We start from the raw sequence: 18,135 nt of genomic DNA, 5'->3' as shown, positions 1-18,135 counted from the left end.
CCCCTGGAGGAATTTCTGAAGGAATTCTCGCTGGAATCCTAATAGGATTTTTTGGGGGAATCCCTTGAACAATAGGGTCCTAAAGCCCTGTACCAATTTTAGTGCCAAACGCTTTAATTTTTTAATGTTTTTCGTTTGTTTAAGTCCAAAAAACATTTTTTTAGATTTTGTTACATTCCTTGGCTTAAACTTAAATTTTGGGTGTATTTTGCTTTCCGTGTCCCTTCCAAAATGTCAAATAGGAACAACCCCGGTGTTAAAACTGAAAGCCCTGTGGTGTTTTTGTCGATTAAGAGAACGTCAAACATGATCACAAGGTTCATTTATGGTCCCAATTTTTAAAATAAAGTTTAAATATGATATAGCCGTTATTTGAGCGGGAAAAAATGCTAAAATAGTTACAGTAACATGATCTTTCGTGTCATTAAATAAAAACAAGATTTTATTAAACATTTTAGGACCCAATTCCTAGAAAAATCAGGAGGAATCTGTGGACGACTCCTGGTGAAATTGTTGGTTCATCTTCTGTAAGGATTCTTAGGGCAAATACTGCAGGTGCACATAGAGGACGTTGTTTTCGGTCTCATGAGGGTTTTTTGTAGTGTCTTGCATATGAATCCTAGATGGAAGTGATAGAGAAATATTTTGGAATGTTTTTGGGAAACGCTAAAGATTATTTAAATTTTTTTTTTATTTATTTATTGTTTTAAATGCCTGGAGGAATAGCCTTGTAAATAATGCCTAAAGTAGTCTTGATATGAATTTCGAGACAATCTCTACCAACTTCCTGAATTAATTCCAAGAATCCTTTGAAGAAATGCCTGGACAAATCACGAAATAATTTGGGAAGGAATCCATAAAGGAATTTCTGAAGCAATTCCTGAAAAAAAAATGAAGGAATCTCATATTCGAGCTTCATGTTAAATTCCTAGAGACATCTACATGGATTACACAGCTATAAATATTCCTAGAGATCTCTTTGGAAAAATTTTCGCAATGTGACTCCTGGAGCAATTTTAGGATATATCTGTGGAAAAATCTGTACAAGTTTATAAATCTATGAATTCCTGGATAAATTAACGGGAGAATCACTCTGGAAGCTTTCATACGATATTTCTGGAGCAATTTATGTAGTCCTATCTGTACCGATTCCATGATTCTAGTTATTGATCGCAGGTTTTACGTTTTTTTACTTTTGTATAAAAATAATATAAATTTCGTTCTATCTTCGTGTTTTGTCATAAAATGAAGAATTCGGATATAACCTATTTAATATTTGCTATGGTATGACGTCTTTCTGAGTGTGGATAAAAATCATAGATTTTGAGCTGACGAATGATGGTACAACATGATGTTCAGGAATTGTCCACACAAAGATCTACCAGAACCGATATCACATAACCAAAATCAATCGTCCATGTCTTGATGCTCTTGTGAATCAGAATAAAAAAGTGAGCCATACACGCTTATGAAATTCTGACCATAGGTGTATACCACTTCCTTGTGTACAGCATGATCAAATTTACAAAAACTGTTCAGAACTCTATTCTAGGGTCTCATACCTTTTCATTAGAGTGTAAAAAAATTAAATTAGGTTCAAAAATTAATTTTTGAGAGCGTTTAAAAGCATTGTAGCGCCGCCCCCGAGGTCACTGAAAGATTATTGCAGCATGGATACGATCGCTTTCTAAAGTTAGTTTTCTTAGTAAGGAAATATTAGAACTATCTCTTTTTTAGTGCCAATGTCTAAAAATCACCCCGATGTACGAAGAAAAAAAAATAGATTTTTTGATAAATTAATTGTAAACATTCGTTTAAAAATGTGGGAAAATCTCAAGAGATACTTTAGGAAGATCAAGAAAACGCTGAATGTGGAATCTTTCCAAAAGTGAATAAAGGAAATTGAGCAGAATACTTTTCTCTTCTCCCTGTAAAGTGTAAAACATGGTAACGTTAGTAAAAATTTGTGGCGTATGCAATGACATAATGACCCATGGCCATTGATTGACAATATACTGCTGTGAATCGCAAGTGAGTTCCATTCAAACGAATACTAGGAGATTGACACATGTTTGGATATCAATGAAACTTTCACATTTTGCTCATCATTCTGATACCTTTTGGGAGAAATATTAGGATGATCAAAATACCGTTAATTTTTGTATAACACGTTACAAAACTATGCAGTGGGACTGTAATGAGGTCACATTTCATTATAAGATAATTCGACTTGGAATTTTTTTTACAAATTTTACCGAACAAATTATGCAGTCTCGTTAGTGTAGCTGAAAGGTCATAAATAATATAATATAATATAATAATAATAATATAATAATAGGAATATATGTTCAAAACATGTATAAACTAAGATTGGACAAAAAATCAGATGGGACTGCCTTGCGATTCACGGCAGTATAGGAATATAGGACTGTGTTTGGAAAACTGGTTTGCTGGTTTGCTACTGACAAGAAAAGGAATCGCCTATCTCGATGCGAGGAGAATTTCTTCCCAGAAAGGACCAGGAAATTACATTTATCTGATCGCAGTACGCAGTTGGTGAGAAATGTCATTTCAAATGGGACTCTCTGTAGGAAATTTCTTGACCCATTCAGTAAAGAAACTTGTTTACTTTTCTTGAGTGAAACAGCATACTTAGCTTAACACAACACAGTGTTTTACAGGAAAACATAATCGTAGTTTGAATTGGTCATTTTATTTTGGAAAAATCTTCAAATAATCGAAGTCAATTAATCGATTATTTCGATTATTAAGTGAGTCAGCTATCGATGAAAAATTAATCGATTAGTGAGTCGATTAATCGATTAATCGAAATAATCGATTAATTTGCGACAACCCTAAACATAACAAAACGAACAAAACAAAGTGCTTGAAGTGATGTGAAAATGTGCGGAAAATTATTCAAGAGCTGTAATTTTTGAAATCCTTGTGAATCCGAAACTACGATCAATATTCCGGGCTGTGCTAGATACTGGTGAACTGCCTAAATATGGAATCCTTCAGCCTTTTGAGCTGCAGAATGTGCCTTCGGATTCCGGCAGACGATGTATTAACATTCTCTGTATCCGACACGTTCAAAGGCAAACAACTAGACGATTTAATCGGGCAGCTATTCGGCATAAAGGTAAGCGAGTAGTCTATTGTTTAGTCTCATGCTTCATTGTAGGTAAATGCCTAATTAAAACCCAATATTCAGAAGTAAGGAACACTGAGGAAAGCAAACGTAAGACTGTCATAAGATTTGCTTATGGAATTACGACACAAGAAAAATCTTTGAAATTCATAAGACCATCGTATGGTTTTCGACAGATGTTGTTTCCATAATACACCTCGAAGGAATTTCGTAAGATGATATTATGAACCAGCATTGACTTGATAACAAAATCCATAGACAGTCTTATGAATTACATTCTGATCCATTCTTGGTTCCATAAGACTGTCTTGTGTAATTTGAGCTTTAGATTATAAATTTCAATGAATGAATAATACTAATCCGCGTTGAAAAAATAGGTTAACCAACTTGGAAAAAAACAAATTTTCATCCATTTTGTCATGTCGCAATTCGATTAAAGCACTTTACTGTACACAGCAAAAAATAATGTAATTTGCATCGACGTAATTCATGCCGATGTAATAATAATTCGACGTAACCGCTTGTTTCAAGTGCAAAATAACATCTTCTTGATGTTATATTACATCGCTACTAAATTACACTGAAAAAACTTTACAATTTTTCATCACATTGAACTTGTGTAATATTCACATCTGAAATATATAAATATTACACAGAAACAGCTGCAACCAAGTCATTCCGACATACTTTAGTGATATTACACAAACTCAATGCTTTTTCGCATGCGATACGAATACAATAATAAGTCTCGCAACACTGCCCACTGACACTGCTCGGTGGTTTCGGTAGAAGTGTCATGGCGGCTTCCACGCGCGTCCGCGATCGCTTCTTTTATTTGTAATTATTAATAGTTCCGGCTTTATTATAATACCTAACTTGATTCAAAGGTAAGTTGACACAAATTAAAAATTCCTTCAGAAGTTGTTTTAGGATTTTTTTTTCAGAAGATCCCCCAGGACGTCATCCAGAAGTTTCATCAAAAATTCCCCCAGGAGTGGCCTCAGAAATTTCTCCAGGAAATATCACGTAAGTCTACGAACAAGGCGATCTGGGTCCTTCGCAGAACATCCGAACTGTGCTGAGCAAGACCAGTACCGACATGAGTCAGCTGGCGCAATAGCTGCTCGATCACGAGTACGAAATCATGTCCGGAACAACCGTCAAACCGCAGGAGAAATCCGTGGCCCCGATCATTCTTCGCGCACAAGGACTTGACCGAGAAGAAGCTGTCGGTGCTTCAGCAGGATCACGGAACGATCACCGCCCGACTGCAGAAACAGCACGACGAAGCTGCCAGCGGCTCAAACAGAAAGAGAAGGAATTCGAAGAAACGCTGTCGCTGCTCACGAAGGCCTTCAAGGACGAATGCTTCGAGCGGTTGAAGGTTCATGCCAACGAGTACAAGGAACCGCTGCACGTGCTTCAGCCCAAGGATGAGAGAATCGAACAGCTGGAGCAGGAGATCGCCAAGGAGAACCACGACTGGATAATGTCCCTCGTCCGCGGCGCAGAAACGCCCGTGACCCGGGCCCCGGATCATCGACCGCGAGAACCAACAGAAGCGAAATCAGCAGCAGATCCAAACGGAAGCTGAACAGCTGGTGTGCGAAATCCTGGGCGAGTATCTGAGCAGGAAGCCTCACCGTGCGGCTCGGGGGGGACTTTGCTATATTCCCTTCAATCGAGCTGACTTGGCTTTCAAAATGAACATCAAAGTTTAAACGTTTAAATGCGACTGCTTATTGGTAAGGTAAGATTTGCTGTTTTGGGATGTGTCGTGTCCGGAGAGAACATTAAATGTTTCCCTTTCTTCCGAACTATCGTGGTGATCGGTCGAAACAACGGTCAATCGGAGATGGTTTGGCGGGAGCTTACGTTGTTTCGGCCGGTCACCACATAGATCCCTCTATGCAGCGATTCGCAATCAAGCTATTTCTTGATCGCATGTGATTGGTTTAATATTAGTCGGAAATACGATTCCTAATTCCACACTTGAAGCCTACTTAGTGAAGTTTTCAGTTTAATTTCTTTGTGTTATTTATTGCAACACAGGAGGTATAACAGAACCTTCAAAGATTCCTTCAATAATTCCATTACGAGTCCATTCAGACTTTACTTCAGTGGTTCCTTCAGGGATTCCTCCAAGAACTTCTCAAATATTTCTTTCAGCAATTTCTCCAGGCGTTCCTTCAAGAGTATCTTCAAGATTTTAATGTCAATGAAGGAAATTAGGAGTTCCTTAAAAAAATTCTCTAGAAAATAACTCTAAAAAATCCAGCAGAAATTTTGATTAAATGGATCCAGAAGTATCTACTTAATTTAATAGAGCAAAAAGCCATTCTATGATTAGGTAATGTTTAGCGGTCTCCTATGGTGTTCTAGTACTATAAAGTTTTTCACTCACTGTGAATTCTGGCCTTGATAATATCAATAGTGACTGTTGAAGGGACCATCGAGTTAGGGAGGTGTCGAGTTACAGAACACGAAATCAATGCGATCCAAGCAGGGTGTCGACTACCTGGAAAAACCTGGAAAGTCAGGGAATGTCAGGGAATTCAATTTTTGACCTGGAAAGTCAGGGAAAGTCAGGAAATTTCACTAGAGGTCAGGGAGAACCGCGTCGATTGTTTGCATCGATTAGGTCAACTAAATAAAACAATATTTAGTAATTATTACTTTCAATACGATTTATGGAACAAATGGATAATCAATCTTTCACTATAACAGTTCACCATTGAGAAAACGCTATTATGCATAGAAGAGTGAAATGTACATTATTACCTATACTTATCCTCAGAATTCAAAATTTTCTGAATTAAAAAGAATCAACTACAACAACTGATTGTCACGTTCCGCGCATTTTGCTCAAAATTTTGAGAAAAATAGATTTAATGAAAGTCAAATGTCAATCTTTACAAGTTTGCTCAATATATCCAAGGCAAACTAATCAAAGGATATCTATAAAAAACCCAATTACAAAACAAAAACAGATCGATTTGTTACTTGCTGGTGGTGATCAATCGATCAGTTCATCATCTCTGAATAATTAGGTTTATTCTACGCGTGGCGTGAGGTCAGAACTCTTGGTCTCGTATAGCCAGGTGACAATACTCGATTTGAATGAAGTGAGACCCCATTTGGTTTGCATGGCGAATCACTTCACTCGAGTCGAGTATAACCACCTCACTATACGAGATCAAAAACTCTCACCTTACGACGTTCATAGAATAAGACCAACTGTTTGAATTTCTAGCTTTGTGCTCTTGAAAATTTTGAAGAAAATAAGATATTAGGGCATATTATCCTCATTCTATTTCTGATTGAAACTGATATTTTGCTTTAGAAATCATACTAGGGCATTTTTTTTAAATTATCGGACAGGTTTGGGCCGGAGGTTCTCCGATTTGTATGAAATTTTCACGAGAGGTAGAGCTCGTGGATATATGACCAAAAATAAAATTCAAAAACATTATAGTGGCCTATTTTTCTGGAAAACTCTTGATGAATTTTCACGATTTCCCTATATACCTCAAATTTCAAAAAATCATATCTCCTGAACTATGCATCGTAGAACAAAAGTCTTTTAGTAAAATCAAAAGGAAATTTTCTCAGCAATCTATTAAAAATATAAAAAGAAAAACATTTCCCGGAAAATTTTTCACCATGACAAATAGGGAAATCGCGAAAATTCATCTATAGTTTTCCGCGAAAATAAGCCACTATAATTTTTTTGAATTTTACTTTTGGTCATGTATCCACGAGCTCTACCTCTGCTGAAAATTTCATACAAATCGGAGAACCTCCGGCCCAAATCGCCCGATGATAAAAAAATACCCTCTACAAGAAATCATATTAATTTTAAAATTTTCAGATATTTTGGAAAATGTGCTCGATTAGGGTCCAAGCGTTACTTCAGGATTTTTATCAGGAGCGTGTTTAAGTATTTATTTTAGTTTTAGTAAATTCTCCAGAAATTCTTAGACGCCTCATACAATTCCTTGAAAAATCTAAAGGAGTCTGTTTGATAATCCATTGACATTGTTCGATAATCCATTGAACATTTTTAATAGAGGCTTAGAATCCCCTTACACCCCACCCTTCTGTTTACGCCAATGTTCATTAAGGTATTAAAGATATATGATTGGAGAAAAAAATGAGGAGCTTCTGGAGTAAATATTAGAATAATTCTTAGAGAAAGAATATCTGGCAAAATACGTTTAATAATTTTAAGATGAATTTCTGAGAAATCTATAATGAATTCCTCGATTCAATTCTCCAAGAAAGTTCTTTGGCAATAGCTGGAATTTTACATGGAAAAAAAAACAATCAGGAGAATTTTCTTCCACTAAAAAAGCATGATGGATAATCTTAATAGTTGTGCTTATGCTGCGCGGCGTGTGAATCGACCCGAGTTGCCCTCACCTCGAGTGACGTGAGGCGACTAATGTTAATCAAATGGGAGCGATTCGACAATTGTCATCTCATTAGACCCGTCTCATTTCACACGCCGCGCAGATTGAGCAAAAGTTTTACGTCTTTTATAAAAAAATGTTTAATCAGCTAGTAGAAAGCCCAAAATTGTTCTGTACAAATCGTACTTATTTCGGTTCAAATCAAGGAAATCAATGTTCTGGAATTTTTCTGGAAAACGACTGGAAGGTCAGGGAAAGTCAGGGAATTTTATTTTCCAAATTGAGTCGACACCCTGCCAAGGGACCATCGAGTTAGCCATCAAAATCCACCATAATTAAAAAAAAAATGTTTGTAGAATGTTTTCGAAGAATTTTGAGAAGTAGTTCCTTCAAGAATGCGTCTCGGAGGTCCTTCAGGAATTCTTCTAGGACTTTTTTTTTCGAAAATATACCGAAGAGTTATAAGATGCTTCACGAATTAAATAAGGAATTCCTCCAGGATTTCCCTGTGGATTCCACCAAAAGATTTATTCATGGATTTCTACAAGAGTTCCCCTTGGAAGGGATTCCTTCAGAAATTCTTTCATGAGTTCCATCAGAAATTCTGTCTGATTTTATCAAGCAATTCCACCAAGTTTTTTTCATTAATTTTTACACGAATTACATCAAGAAATCGACCAGTAGTTCCTACAGGAACTGTCAAAGAAATAACTCTAGAAATTCCTCCAGGACTTCCCCAAAAAATTTACGCGGGATCCAGGAATACTTCAAGTAATTCCATAAGAAGTTGCTTTGATAATACCTTTCGGAATTCATCTAGGAGTTCCCTAGAAATTTGTCCAGGAGTTTATCCAGTAATTCCATTAGGGGTTCATTCAGGAATTCATCCAGAAGTTCCTTCGAGAATTTCTCCAGGAATGCCCCCAGGAGTTCCTCCAAGGATTCTGTTGAGAAGCTGTTCCGCTGAGACCACGCAGATCCTAGCGAGGCTGGCCCGTCCAAAACCGATTGAAAATCATATAGGTAGAAAGAAGGTTGTTGCAGAAGTTGTACCTATCACCCAGACAGATACTGACTGATACCTCAATCAGCATTCGCTTTATTCAAACCGGGTATACATTTACAATTCAACACCATACACAAATATCATACCTCTCTCAACGAATCTTCCATACTTTTACCTACGATGACGCATGCTTCTCAACCGACGCGCTCAAATGCTCTTCTACCTAGGTGCGACAGTATCGCGATTCCAACAGATTCCACTAGGATTTCCGTCAGGAATTCCACTATAAGTTCATTCATAAATTCCTCTAGAGTTCTTCTCAAAGTTTCTATAGGTATTCCACCTTTGAAACAGAACTCCAAGGTCCTCCATGGTGTATCACCAGGATTTCTGTCAGGAATTCCACCAGCATTTCTCTCAAAAATTACTAGGAAAATTGCCACAGGAATACAACTCCCATGCTACCATTCCTCTGAAATTCCTGAAAGTTTCTTCAAATATTTATCCAGAAATTCCTTCAAGAATTCCTCGAAGAGTTCCTTCAGGAATTCCCCCAGTATTTCTTCAGGAGATTCTATAGGTTTCTCCAAGTTTCAGGAGGTTCTCCAAGAAGTATTTCACTGCAAAATACTTTATAAATTCTTCTAGCAGTTTCCAGAAAATCATCCAGGAATTCTTCATAAGTTCTTCTATAAGTTCCTATGTATAGGGGCTTATATCAACCTTTTTTATCGAGTATTCTGCGAAAGATTAGGGATAGTCGAGGCGGTTTGGCCAATGGGGTGAAATGAACACCCCTTGAAAACTGCATAAATTCTGGAAATTTCATCTGAAATAACATGCAACCCCAAAGCATATGATGAAATGAAGCAATAGGCATGATACAAGTCAGTGCTCAAAACTCGAAGAGAAATAAATAAATGATATTGGAAAAAACTGCCCATATTGCCCCAAATTACTCTTTTAAATATCATCATTTCAGAATGATGATGTTTGACTGTTAGAATGTTCTTAAAAAATTATATCTTCTTGTACGGAGTATTTATAAATACTAATAACTTTCAAGTGTAGTAACAACATAATTAAATTTTTAGATTATATGAGATTATTCTGCAATCAAAATGGGGTGCTCATATCGCCCGAAAAATGCCAAATTTTGAAAAATCAATAATTTATCCGTGAATTTCAGCACTTTTATCGGCTTTTCCTTAAGGTGGCCAAACTGCCCCATTTTCCCCTACATCATATTTTTAGTTCAAATAGAAGATTGATTGACAGTTCAGGGTGTCTACTACCTGGAAAAAAACTGGAAAACCTTGAATTATCAGGGGATTTTTTTTAAACCTGGAAAAAAACTGGAATTCTCAGGGAATTTCAGCTACACTCAGGGAAATTATTTTGAAACAGTAATAGATGGTAGAATATGTCGTTTTTATGACACAAAATCTCTTCAATCAAAATTTGTTTCGGCTGCGCCGCTATCAAAACACTAGTTAACATGTTCAGTCCTTTCAACGATTTTTAATTATTCAATATAAAACATGTTTAGACAGGGAATTTTAAGATTGCCAAATTGGTAAAAGAAACTACAACTCCAGATGGGTGTTGTTCATGAGCAGACAATAAGTTGAAAACATTAAAAAAAAATAAAAAAAGTAAATACAAGTTTTTTCGTCTATTATATAAAAATAATAAACTTCGTAGGGAAAATTACAACAGGCACGACAAATAGCAGATTTTTCAAGTAAGATAATTTTCTTTTGAAGTCTTGGTCATTATTTTAATGTAAGTCTCTATTTTCGGTAATGGTCTCTAATGTCTCTATTTCAATAAAAAATATCTCTAAAGTCACTTTTTTAATATACTTGCAGTGAATGCTAACGCAAAATTCTAGAAACTCCAAAAACTATTAAGCAACTATTCCACAAGTTCTTATTGATATTATTCTTAGATCTCGCGAGGAATACTTCAATAATCCTAGTAATTTCTCCAGTGATTACTTCTTCAATACTTTCAGATACTCCAGAGATGCTACCAGCGATTTTTCAATGGATGCTGAGAGAAATTTCTTCAGAATTTGGTCCAAAAACCTAGAGCACTCCAACGCCTCCACAAAAGTTTATTCCAGAGTTTTTGGAAAAAGTCGTTTCGACATTTTTTCACAAAATCCTACAATAACTCCTAAGCCGATTTTTTCATTTATTACAGGCATTTTCATAAGGATTTTTCAAATATTCATCCACTATTACTCTCAGGAATTGCTTCAAAAATTATTTAATGATATCTATTATAAATGTTTCCAAGAATTCCTCGATTTATTTGACAAACGATTCCTCATTAAGTTCCTCCGGAAACTTCTCTTGGGTTGTCTCCAGCATATCATAAAATATTGTTGCTGCGATTCAAACAATTCTCAAATATTTTGTCAAATGAAACTACTCAATCTTAATTATATATTGTTAAAATATTTTATTAAGAATTTTATCAAAAATTTAGACAGTCTTCCAGAGATACTAGTAGAAATCCATCAAGGCGTACTTGGAACTCACACACTTTTGTTTTCAAAATTCAACGCATTTTTTTTTATTTTCTCATGATCTAAAAAATTTCCTTGATCTTTCGCTGGATGAAACAATATTTGAAGGCTTCATTAAAAAAAAAATTAAATAAAAAATGGAGACATTCATGAAGGAACTTTCAATTCTTGAAGCTTTCAGAGCAGCTGGAGAAAGTCCTAGGGAAATCAATGGAATATTTTTTGATGGATGATTCCTGATGTGATTATCCTTAGAAAAAATTGAGATTGAATTTTCAAAGGTATAAAAACGAAATTCATGGAACCTCTATTACTTAGAAAGTTCGTGACAAATTTCAAAACAAACTCCTGAAGAGATCTGCGGAGTAATATGTGAAAGAAATCTATAGTAAATCGAGCTGTTCTACTTGTCGTAATGTCATGAGAAATTCCAAATAGGGACTTGAAATTAAACTTAAAAAAATTTCTGTTCAACATAGGAATCTCATCTCGTGCTTTCTCTTTTTTTTTTGTTTTTTTTTTCAAGAAAGAGGTTTATAAAGTTCTTATTTTTAATTTTACCAGCCCTGATTTCTCCAAAGAAAACATACAAAACGCTCTTCAGAACTTCTGAATCCCATTTAAGGGAAAGGATATTTTTTTCTTAAGATCAAATAGACTATTTTTTCATATCTGAATTCGAAGATTTAAGGCACTTTCAGATCATTTGATAAACATTCTTGATTTTCGTGGCTAAGCTGAGAAACAAGCTCAGCCCCAGTTGAGACGTCACGCCAGAAAGAAGAAGAGGGTTATTTGACCATACCAAATATTTTCATGAACGAATTCCAAAGTGAAATGTATTATTTTTTGACAAAAATTCGAATTGATACCGCCAAATGGGGCGAATAGAAACACTCTCCGACATGTTTCAATGTCTACAACTTGAACCGTGTGGATAAAAACCAATTTTATTAGCATCAAATATGGGTCACGTCTTCCTTAGCTGAGACCCCAACTGCTGTTGAAAAATAATAATTGTAATATCCAAATATTTATGGAAATGTATGTTTCTATTCATCCCGAAATGGGACGAATAGAAACACTGTTCAGTAAATATCAATACTTTTTCCATTGAAATGAAACAATGACCACTTTTTCAAGTGCATCTTGATGAAATATCAAAATGTATTTACTTAGTGAAGAAAAAAAAATAAAATTATCAAAAACAATTTCAATTTTTATTCATTTTGGAAATCGACAAAAATGGCGAATGTTTCAAGATGTCAAAAATGGTTGGGATTTTGATATTTTCTTCTTATTATTTTTTATAATAAATGTATTTTTTTTTTATTTGAAAATGGGCTATCGCTACTCTGTTGCTATTGAACTAATGGAGGAAAATATATTTCAGTAGGTTTTTAAAGTTTATAATTACAGAAATGTGACTATTCTAACTGTAGATCGCCATGTTTCTATTCGCCCCACTTTTTCTATTCGCTCCGTTTTACGGTACATCTAAAATACAAAAACCTGGTCTAAGAGTAACTTCAGCTAGTTCTGACAATTCATGATAGTTTGCATAAAACATCTCTAGGTCTTTTATATTCTCAATCATTGTTTTATATCTGTTTATTCAGAACTATTTCAAAATTTAAAACGATTATAATCCACAGTATTTTAAAATTTTCTTTATTTTTTATTCATAAAGTTCTTACATTAAGTCCTAAAAAATTGAGCATTTTGTATGACAGCGAAAAAGTTGCCAATGATTTGTATTAACTAATATTTGATATTCAAAAACAAGCATTCTAAGAATTAGTGATTAGATTCTAATGAACCTCTATTATGTATAATTCAACATTTATGCATGCAATGGTATTGCTAATATTTTCAATATTTGACAATTTATAGCATAAAAATGAAATGGTATTCTGATGTTATTAAACTACATAGATTTTTTGATCGGTAAAAAAAATATTTGAAAACATTGGTTCAGAATCTATAGTTTAAACCCAAATAATTTGAAAATCATATATCAAAATTTTCCACTAAAATGTCTAAAAAATATTTAGTTGTAGAACTACGATAATCCGGTTTTAAACTTTTGGACATCTGGAAAAAATCCGGGATTTGAACACTGATTTTGAGTGGATTCCCTGCACTCAGGCAAAAAGAATTTCATAAATTTTCCCTTATAAAGCATTAAAATATCTATAGAACTCGAACACATAAGGCTAGAATGGATTTCACACCGTTTGAATGATAATGAAAGGTAATAAATTGCTAATTATTCAACTAATTTGAAAACAATACGGAATTAAATTTTCAGATAGAATTTCGCTAGAACTGAGTGAGATCGGAACAAAATCATCACCATCGTTCACATCCCATATAATGCGGCAGCTTCTTTAGAAGTCTCCAGAAGGAAGTACGACAATGAACAATTGTGGAGATCGGAAAATATAAAAAGAAAAAAATAATAAAAATGACAGAAATATGAATTAATAAAAGGAGAACAATGGTTCAATCACAGACAAACAGACGTAACACTTAGAACAAATGTCGATCAAAATCATAGTCACGAGGACATGTATGCCCAATGCTAAAATCGGTGTATTTGGCTGATAGGCCAACAGATGGCGGTAGTGTGCAAACGTCAAACACGAACAAAAACGATGCGAGCGCTGCGGGTGGTGAATCGGCCATCTACCATATTTTTGAACCGACCGTTAAAAAGGTGGTCGATGGCCAATAATGAGAGTGTGACGTCTGTTTGTCTGTGGTTCAATTCTATTGCATATTTCATTAATCTGTTTTGCTTTAGAAAATGGCTTGACCAACGTGTGAAAATCAGATTTTTATTCTTCGTCGTGTCACAACTCGATATGCAATAGTACTTTGCTATTATTGTAAATCAAGCAGCAACACGACAAAGTAAGTGGAAAATTGATTTCCACACGTTAGGTAATCCTAATATTAAGTAGACGAACCCATTACAAATTCTGAAAAAAAAAAACTGCTCCTGGGATTATTTCTTCTTCTATTTTGCAAAGTATATGACACATAAAGAAGCTCTGCAATACTAAGCATCTTTGTTCGTTGTTAAAAAAGCAAAATTCAGCAAACATCGATTATCAGAATGTGAGAAAATAACACACACGGTGTATTGGCCCAGAAGAGATCGATTTTGTGTAACTTGTTTTTTAAGAGAGTATGGGATTTTCCAATACTGAAATTCTATAAAAAAAATACGCAAAGCAGATTATTTTAGAAATTCGTTAAGAGATTTTCCCACGACACCCACCATTTCCTTTTGCAATACATCAGCAGTGGGCTGAAAATCCAGTATTTTTTTTCAATTGAATTTGTATTTTGAATTATTTTTATTTATTTAAAAGGGATTGAAAGTGTTAAGCAATTTTTGCTGAGATGTGTCAAAACTTTATAAAAGTAAATTTCTCAAGAAGGTCATAAGTCAGATTTGTTAGGTAAGGTACCGTGGGGCAAGTGGGTAATGGATTTCGCATAGTTGAGATTCTTCAAATCCTAGAGACTTTAAATTAAAACAAATGAGGTCATGTATATTTTTTAGCTTGACTCCCACCAAATATAAGCAGTATGCTGAAGTTTATTTTTATGAAAAATTTAAGAAAAAAGCCAAGAAAAAGTTTTTGAAAAACGTCTCCTTACTTTTCACTTACCCTAAGAGTGGGGCAAGTGAAAAGTTTATCGTTTTGAACAATAAATTCGAAAACTAACAGTTATTTTCACGATTTCTATTGCCTTTAACATTTGTTAAGGCGTCCCAATGAACAATAACATAAGTAACATGTAAGCAAAGAAAATTTTATTCTTGTTACTCGAATTTTCTTCTGTTTAGTTATGTTTGTTGAAATGATTCGACAACATTATAACTGCAACATTTCCAATGTTAGTTCTCACATCATGGGACAGCAATTGCATTTCTGCTCTGTAGAATTTACATCGCTCGTTATTTGTCAAGAAAATTGGACATGACGTCGGATAACTCTTCGGGAGAAATCAAACGGAATACTTCAATAAAGTATTTAGAATTTTATATGTGGATACGCCTATATACCATTTTTTATATTTTGAACTAGCTTTACATAGACATTCCACGAGATTTACGTGCGTTCTCTTATATTGGAAGTTTTCAATCAACGACTTCCTTTTAATCGGCTGTCCAAAGTAAACATGTTAATATCGTAATATTTGGCAACCCTTTTTAGAGAAGTTCCATGATAATAGCTTTTAATACTTTGAGTATAGTGTTTCTTGAATTATCAGCACATTCTGTCGTGCTATGATAATTGCGAACCTTGTATCCTTATAGCTACCTAAGGAGAAAACACAAATTCAATCTCTAAGGCGGCATCCACAAATTACGTAACGCTCTAGGGGGAGGGGGTGAGTAGGCTCAAGCATTACGGTCCATACAAAAATTTGAAATATTTCATACAAAAAGCGTTAGGGGGGGGGGGGGGGGCAGGGGGTCAAAAATTTCAAATTTTAGCGTTACGTAATAAATGGATGCCGCCTAATAAGAAACTTTTCACTTGCCCCACGTGATTGGAAAATTGACGGTGTTTCAATTTAGTTGTTTTTAGTTCTATGTCGAATTAATTCTGAAACATTTTTTATTGCAGTTTAAAACTGTCAGAGGGGACAACTTAGAAGTGGTACAGAAAATTATTTTCCGCAACTTTTTTCCGCTGAAAATATTAAAATAAGATTGCACGCCGCCAACTTGTTACGGAGTTATATTTAACAGGTTAACAATCTTTCGTTCTATTATGCAATAATGGTTGAAAAATCTCAGGAATCTCTTACCTATCGTAATGTTCTGAATGGCCTCGAAGGTTTACACATGAGTTTAAAACGTTAATTCACATATTTAGTAAATTATGCAAATTATTTTCACTTACCCCATTTACCCACTTACCCCGCGGTACCTTATTTTTACAGCTATTTTCGTAAGAATTTCTTTAAAAATCCAATCACAGTTTCTTCCTCGAATTGCATAAAAAATCCTCGAGGGTTTATTCTAAGAATTATATTTAAAATACATATTTTAGTGGTGAAATTACTTTTATGAAAGCAATTGATTAAAATAATGTAAAGTTCAAACATTTTAAAAATGTGTGTTATGTGTCTCGGCACCACCTTTACTCGATGGTCCTTTCAATATCTAGTTTGGAAAATCTTACTGCATTGTGCAAATCACCTAATACAATTATTTGAACTTCAAGAGGAATCTGTAGTGGAATTCATGGTGGAATGGGTAAGTAAGAGACGCACATGCACTAGTGTCTATGCACGAAAAATCGCTAAAAGGTAACACGAAAAATATTTGTATGGCGAAATGCATCTAACGAATTATTTTTCAAAATTGGGAACTATTTATGAAAATATATTTGGTACTGGATGTACGAAATGATAGTGACTATCACGCATACCAAATATTTTTTCGATTATTGCTTTCATTTACAAGAAACTGGAAGCCTTTCCCCATACAAAATAAAACGAGAAAATTTCTGCTGATCCATTGTGGACAAGAGCAAAGCAGGTAATCCATTCTCGAAGCGCTTATCTAACGAAAATAAACTTGAAAACCTCAGAGGGATCTCGGTTGAAATTTCAACAGTATGACCAGAAGAAAAATTCCTCAAAAATTATTAGATGAGAAAACTGTTTCAGAATTTCTAAAATGTCAGGCGAAGTTATGGTAGGAGAATTTCCTGAAGCGAATTAGTTGAAACCTTTGCATTTAGGAATTTTCCTAAATCAAAATGACATTTCTGTGAAATATTCGAATAAAACTTCCGTTTCACCTAACAATACTTCCTCGAATATTTACTATAGACTTGTCGATCCGTTAATGTAGAATACTAAAATCCTAAATATGTACTTATATAATAATTCGGTATTTTCTTTCCTTTTTTTAGATCGGTGCGAAAACATGAACGGGCTCTGTTGAAGCTTCCCAGCCATTCTGCTCCATCATTTGAAAAACTATTCAATGCAACAAAAATGTTATAAATGATGCAATAAAATAATTGATGATTTAAATGACTGTACTGATATTTTTTGTTTCAAACATATTTTATTTTCTCCTATTAAATTCTCTTCAATGGTTGATTAAATTGCTTTTAACAATTCCAAAATTACAATACTAAATAACTCAATCTGCAAGCGAAAAACTCGATTTTAAATCATAAATATGATTTAAGATCGAAAAAGGATAAAAAAGCAATTTAATCAACCATTGAACAGAATTTGAGATTACTTTTTTTCTTTTCAATTGCTTAGATTACATAGCTTTCATATTACATCGCGTCGATTACATCGTATTATGTACGTTGAAATTATTACATCGGAAAAATTACATCGGTCGTGTTTATTACACCAATAGCTCGCGAGTACGTCGGGCTGTGTAATATGACACGACCGAGGGAATGACTTGGTTGCAGCGGTTTCGATGTAATATTCAACAACTTTTTTTGCTGTGTAAGCATAAGAATCGATTTGCGATACGACAAAATGGATGAAAATTCGATTTTCTCTAGTTGGCTAACCTATTTTGAACGCGAAGAAGTATATTATAGCAGCGAAACATTATTGAGAAAAGTTGTGAAGAACGCCAGAATTGGTGCAGGTTTACGTTAGGGGCGGATTAATGGATGAGGGGGGGGTTGTGATTTCTTACGCGTCATACAAATTGTTTTGAATTTTCATTCAAAAATCTTATTCTTTGGATCCAATTCCTTAATCTGATTGAAAGAAAGTGTTAGTTACAGTGGAATTGATGATAAATAGAAAATATTTACCCTTTGATGCATTAGAAACGGAGTCAGCTAGCGACAAATCAGCAAACACGTCCATTTCGGAAGCCATATTGAATTTCTGATAGTAAAAAAATGGCTGTACCGAGAAAATTTGCCTCACGTGGTTCTTCACAATGATGAGCAATGGGGTTCATAAGCGTTCTTATGACATTGACAATTGATTGTTATGAAAAAATTACACT

At 34.6% G+C, this 18,135-nt stretch overlaps 2 protein-coding genes across 4 annotated transcripts in view; both read left to right on the top strand.

The window, feature by feature from the left end:
- The first annotated feature begins 2,842 nt into the window (after positions 1–2,842).
- The window catches only part of LOC5579949 (histone-arginine methyltransferase CARMER), a 165,638-nt gene continuing 150,345 nt past the window's right edge, over positions 2,843–18,135 (top strand). For all 3 annotated transcript variants that reach the window (XM_001652188.2, XM_021854388.1, XM_021854387.1), the window contains exon 1: positions 2,843–3,142. The gene's annotated coding sequence lies outside the window, so the exon portion shown is untranslated. The remainder of the gene's footprint in view (positions 3,143–18,135) is intronic.
- On the top strand, positions 4,184–17,185 carry LOC110679533. Its single transcript, XM_021854390.1, has 2 exons — positions 4,184–4,901; positions 17,054–17,185. The coding sequence occupies exon 1, from the start codon at positions 4,296–4,298 to the stop codon at positions 4,743–4,745; it is 450 nt and encodes a 149-aa protein (XP_021710082.1). The 5' UTR covers positions 4,184–4,295; the 3' UTR covers positions 4,746–4,901; positions 17,054–17,185.

This window comes from Aedes aegypti, chromosome 3 (genome assembly GCF_002204515.2).
Source record: "Aedes aegypti strain LVP_AGWG chromosome 3, AaegL5.0 Primary Assembly, whole genome shotgun sequence".
NCBI classification, from domain to species: Eukaryota; Metazoa; Arthropoda; class Insecta; order Diptera; family Culicidae; genus Aedes; species Aedes aegypti.
This window is presented reverse-complemented; position numbering and strand designations above follow the sequence as displayed.

What these genes read in the sequence shown, in the direction of transcription:
- LOC110679533 (XM_021854390.1), top strand. Translation starts at nt 4,296, where the DNA reads ATGTCCGGAACAACCGTCAAACCGCAGGAGAAATCCGTGGCCCCGATC.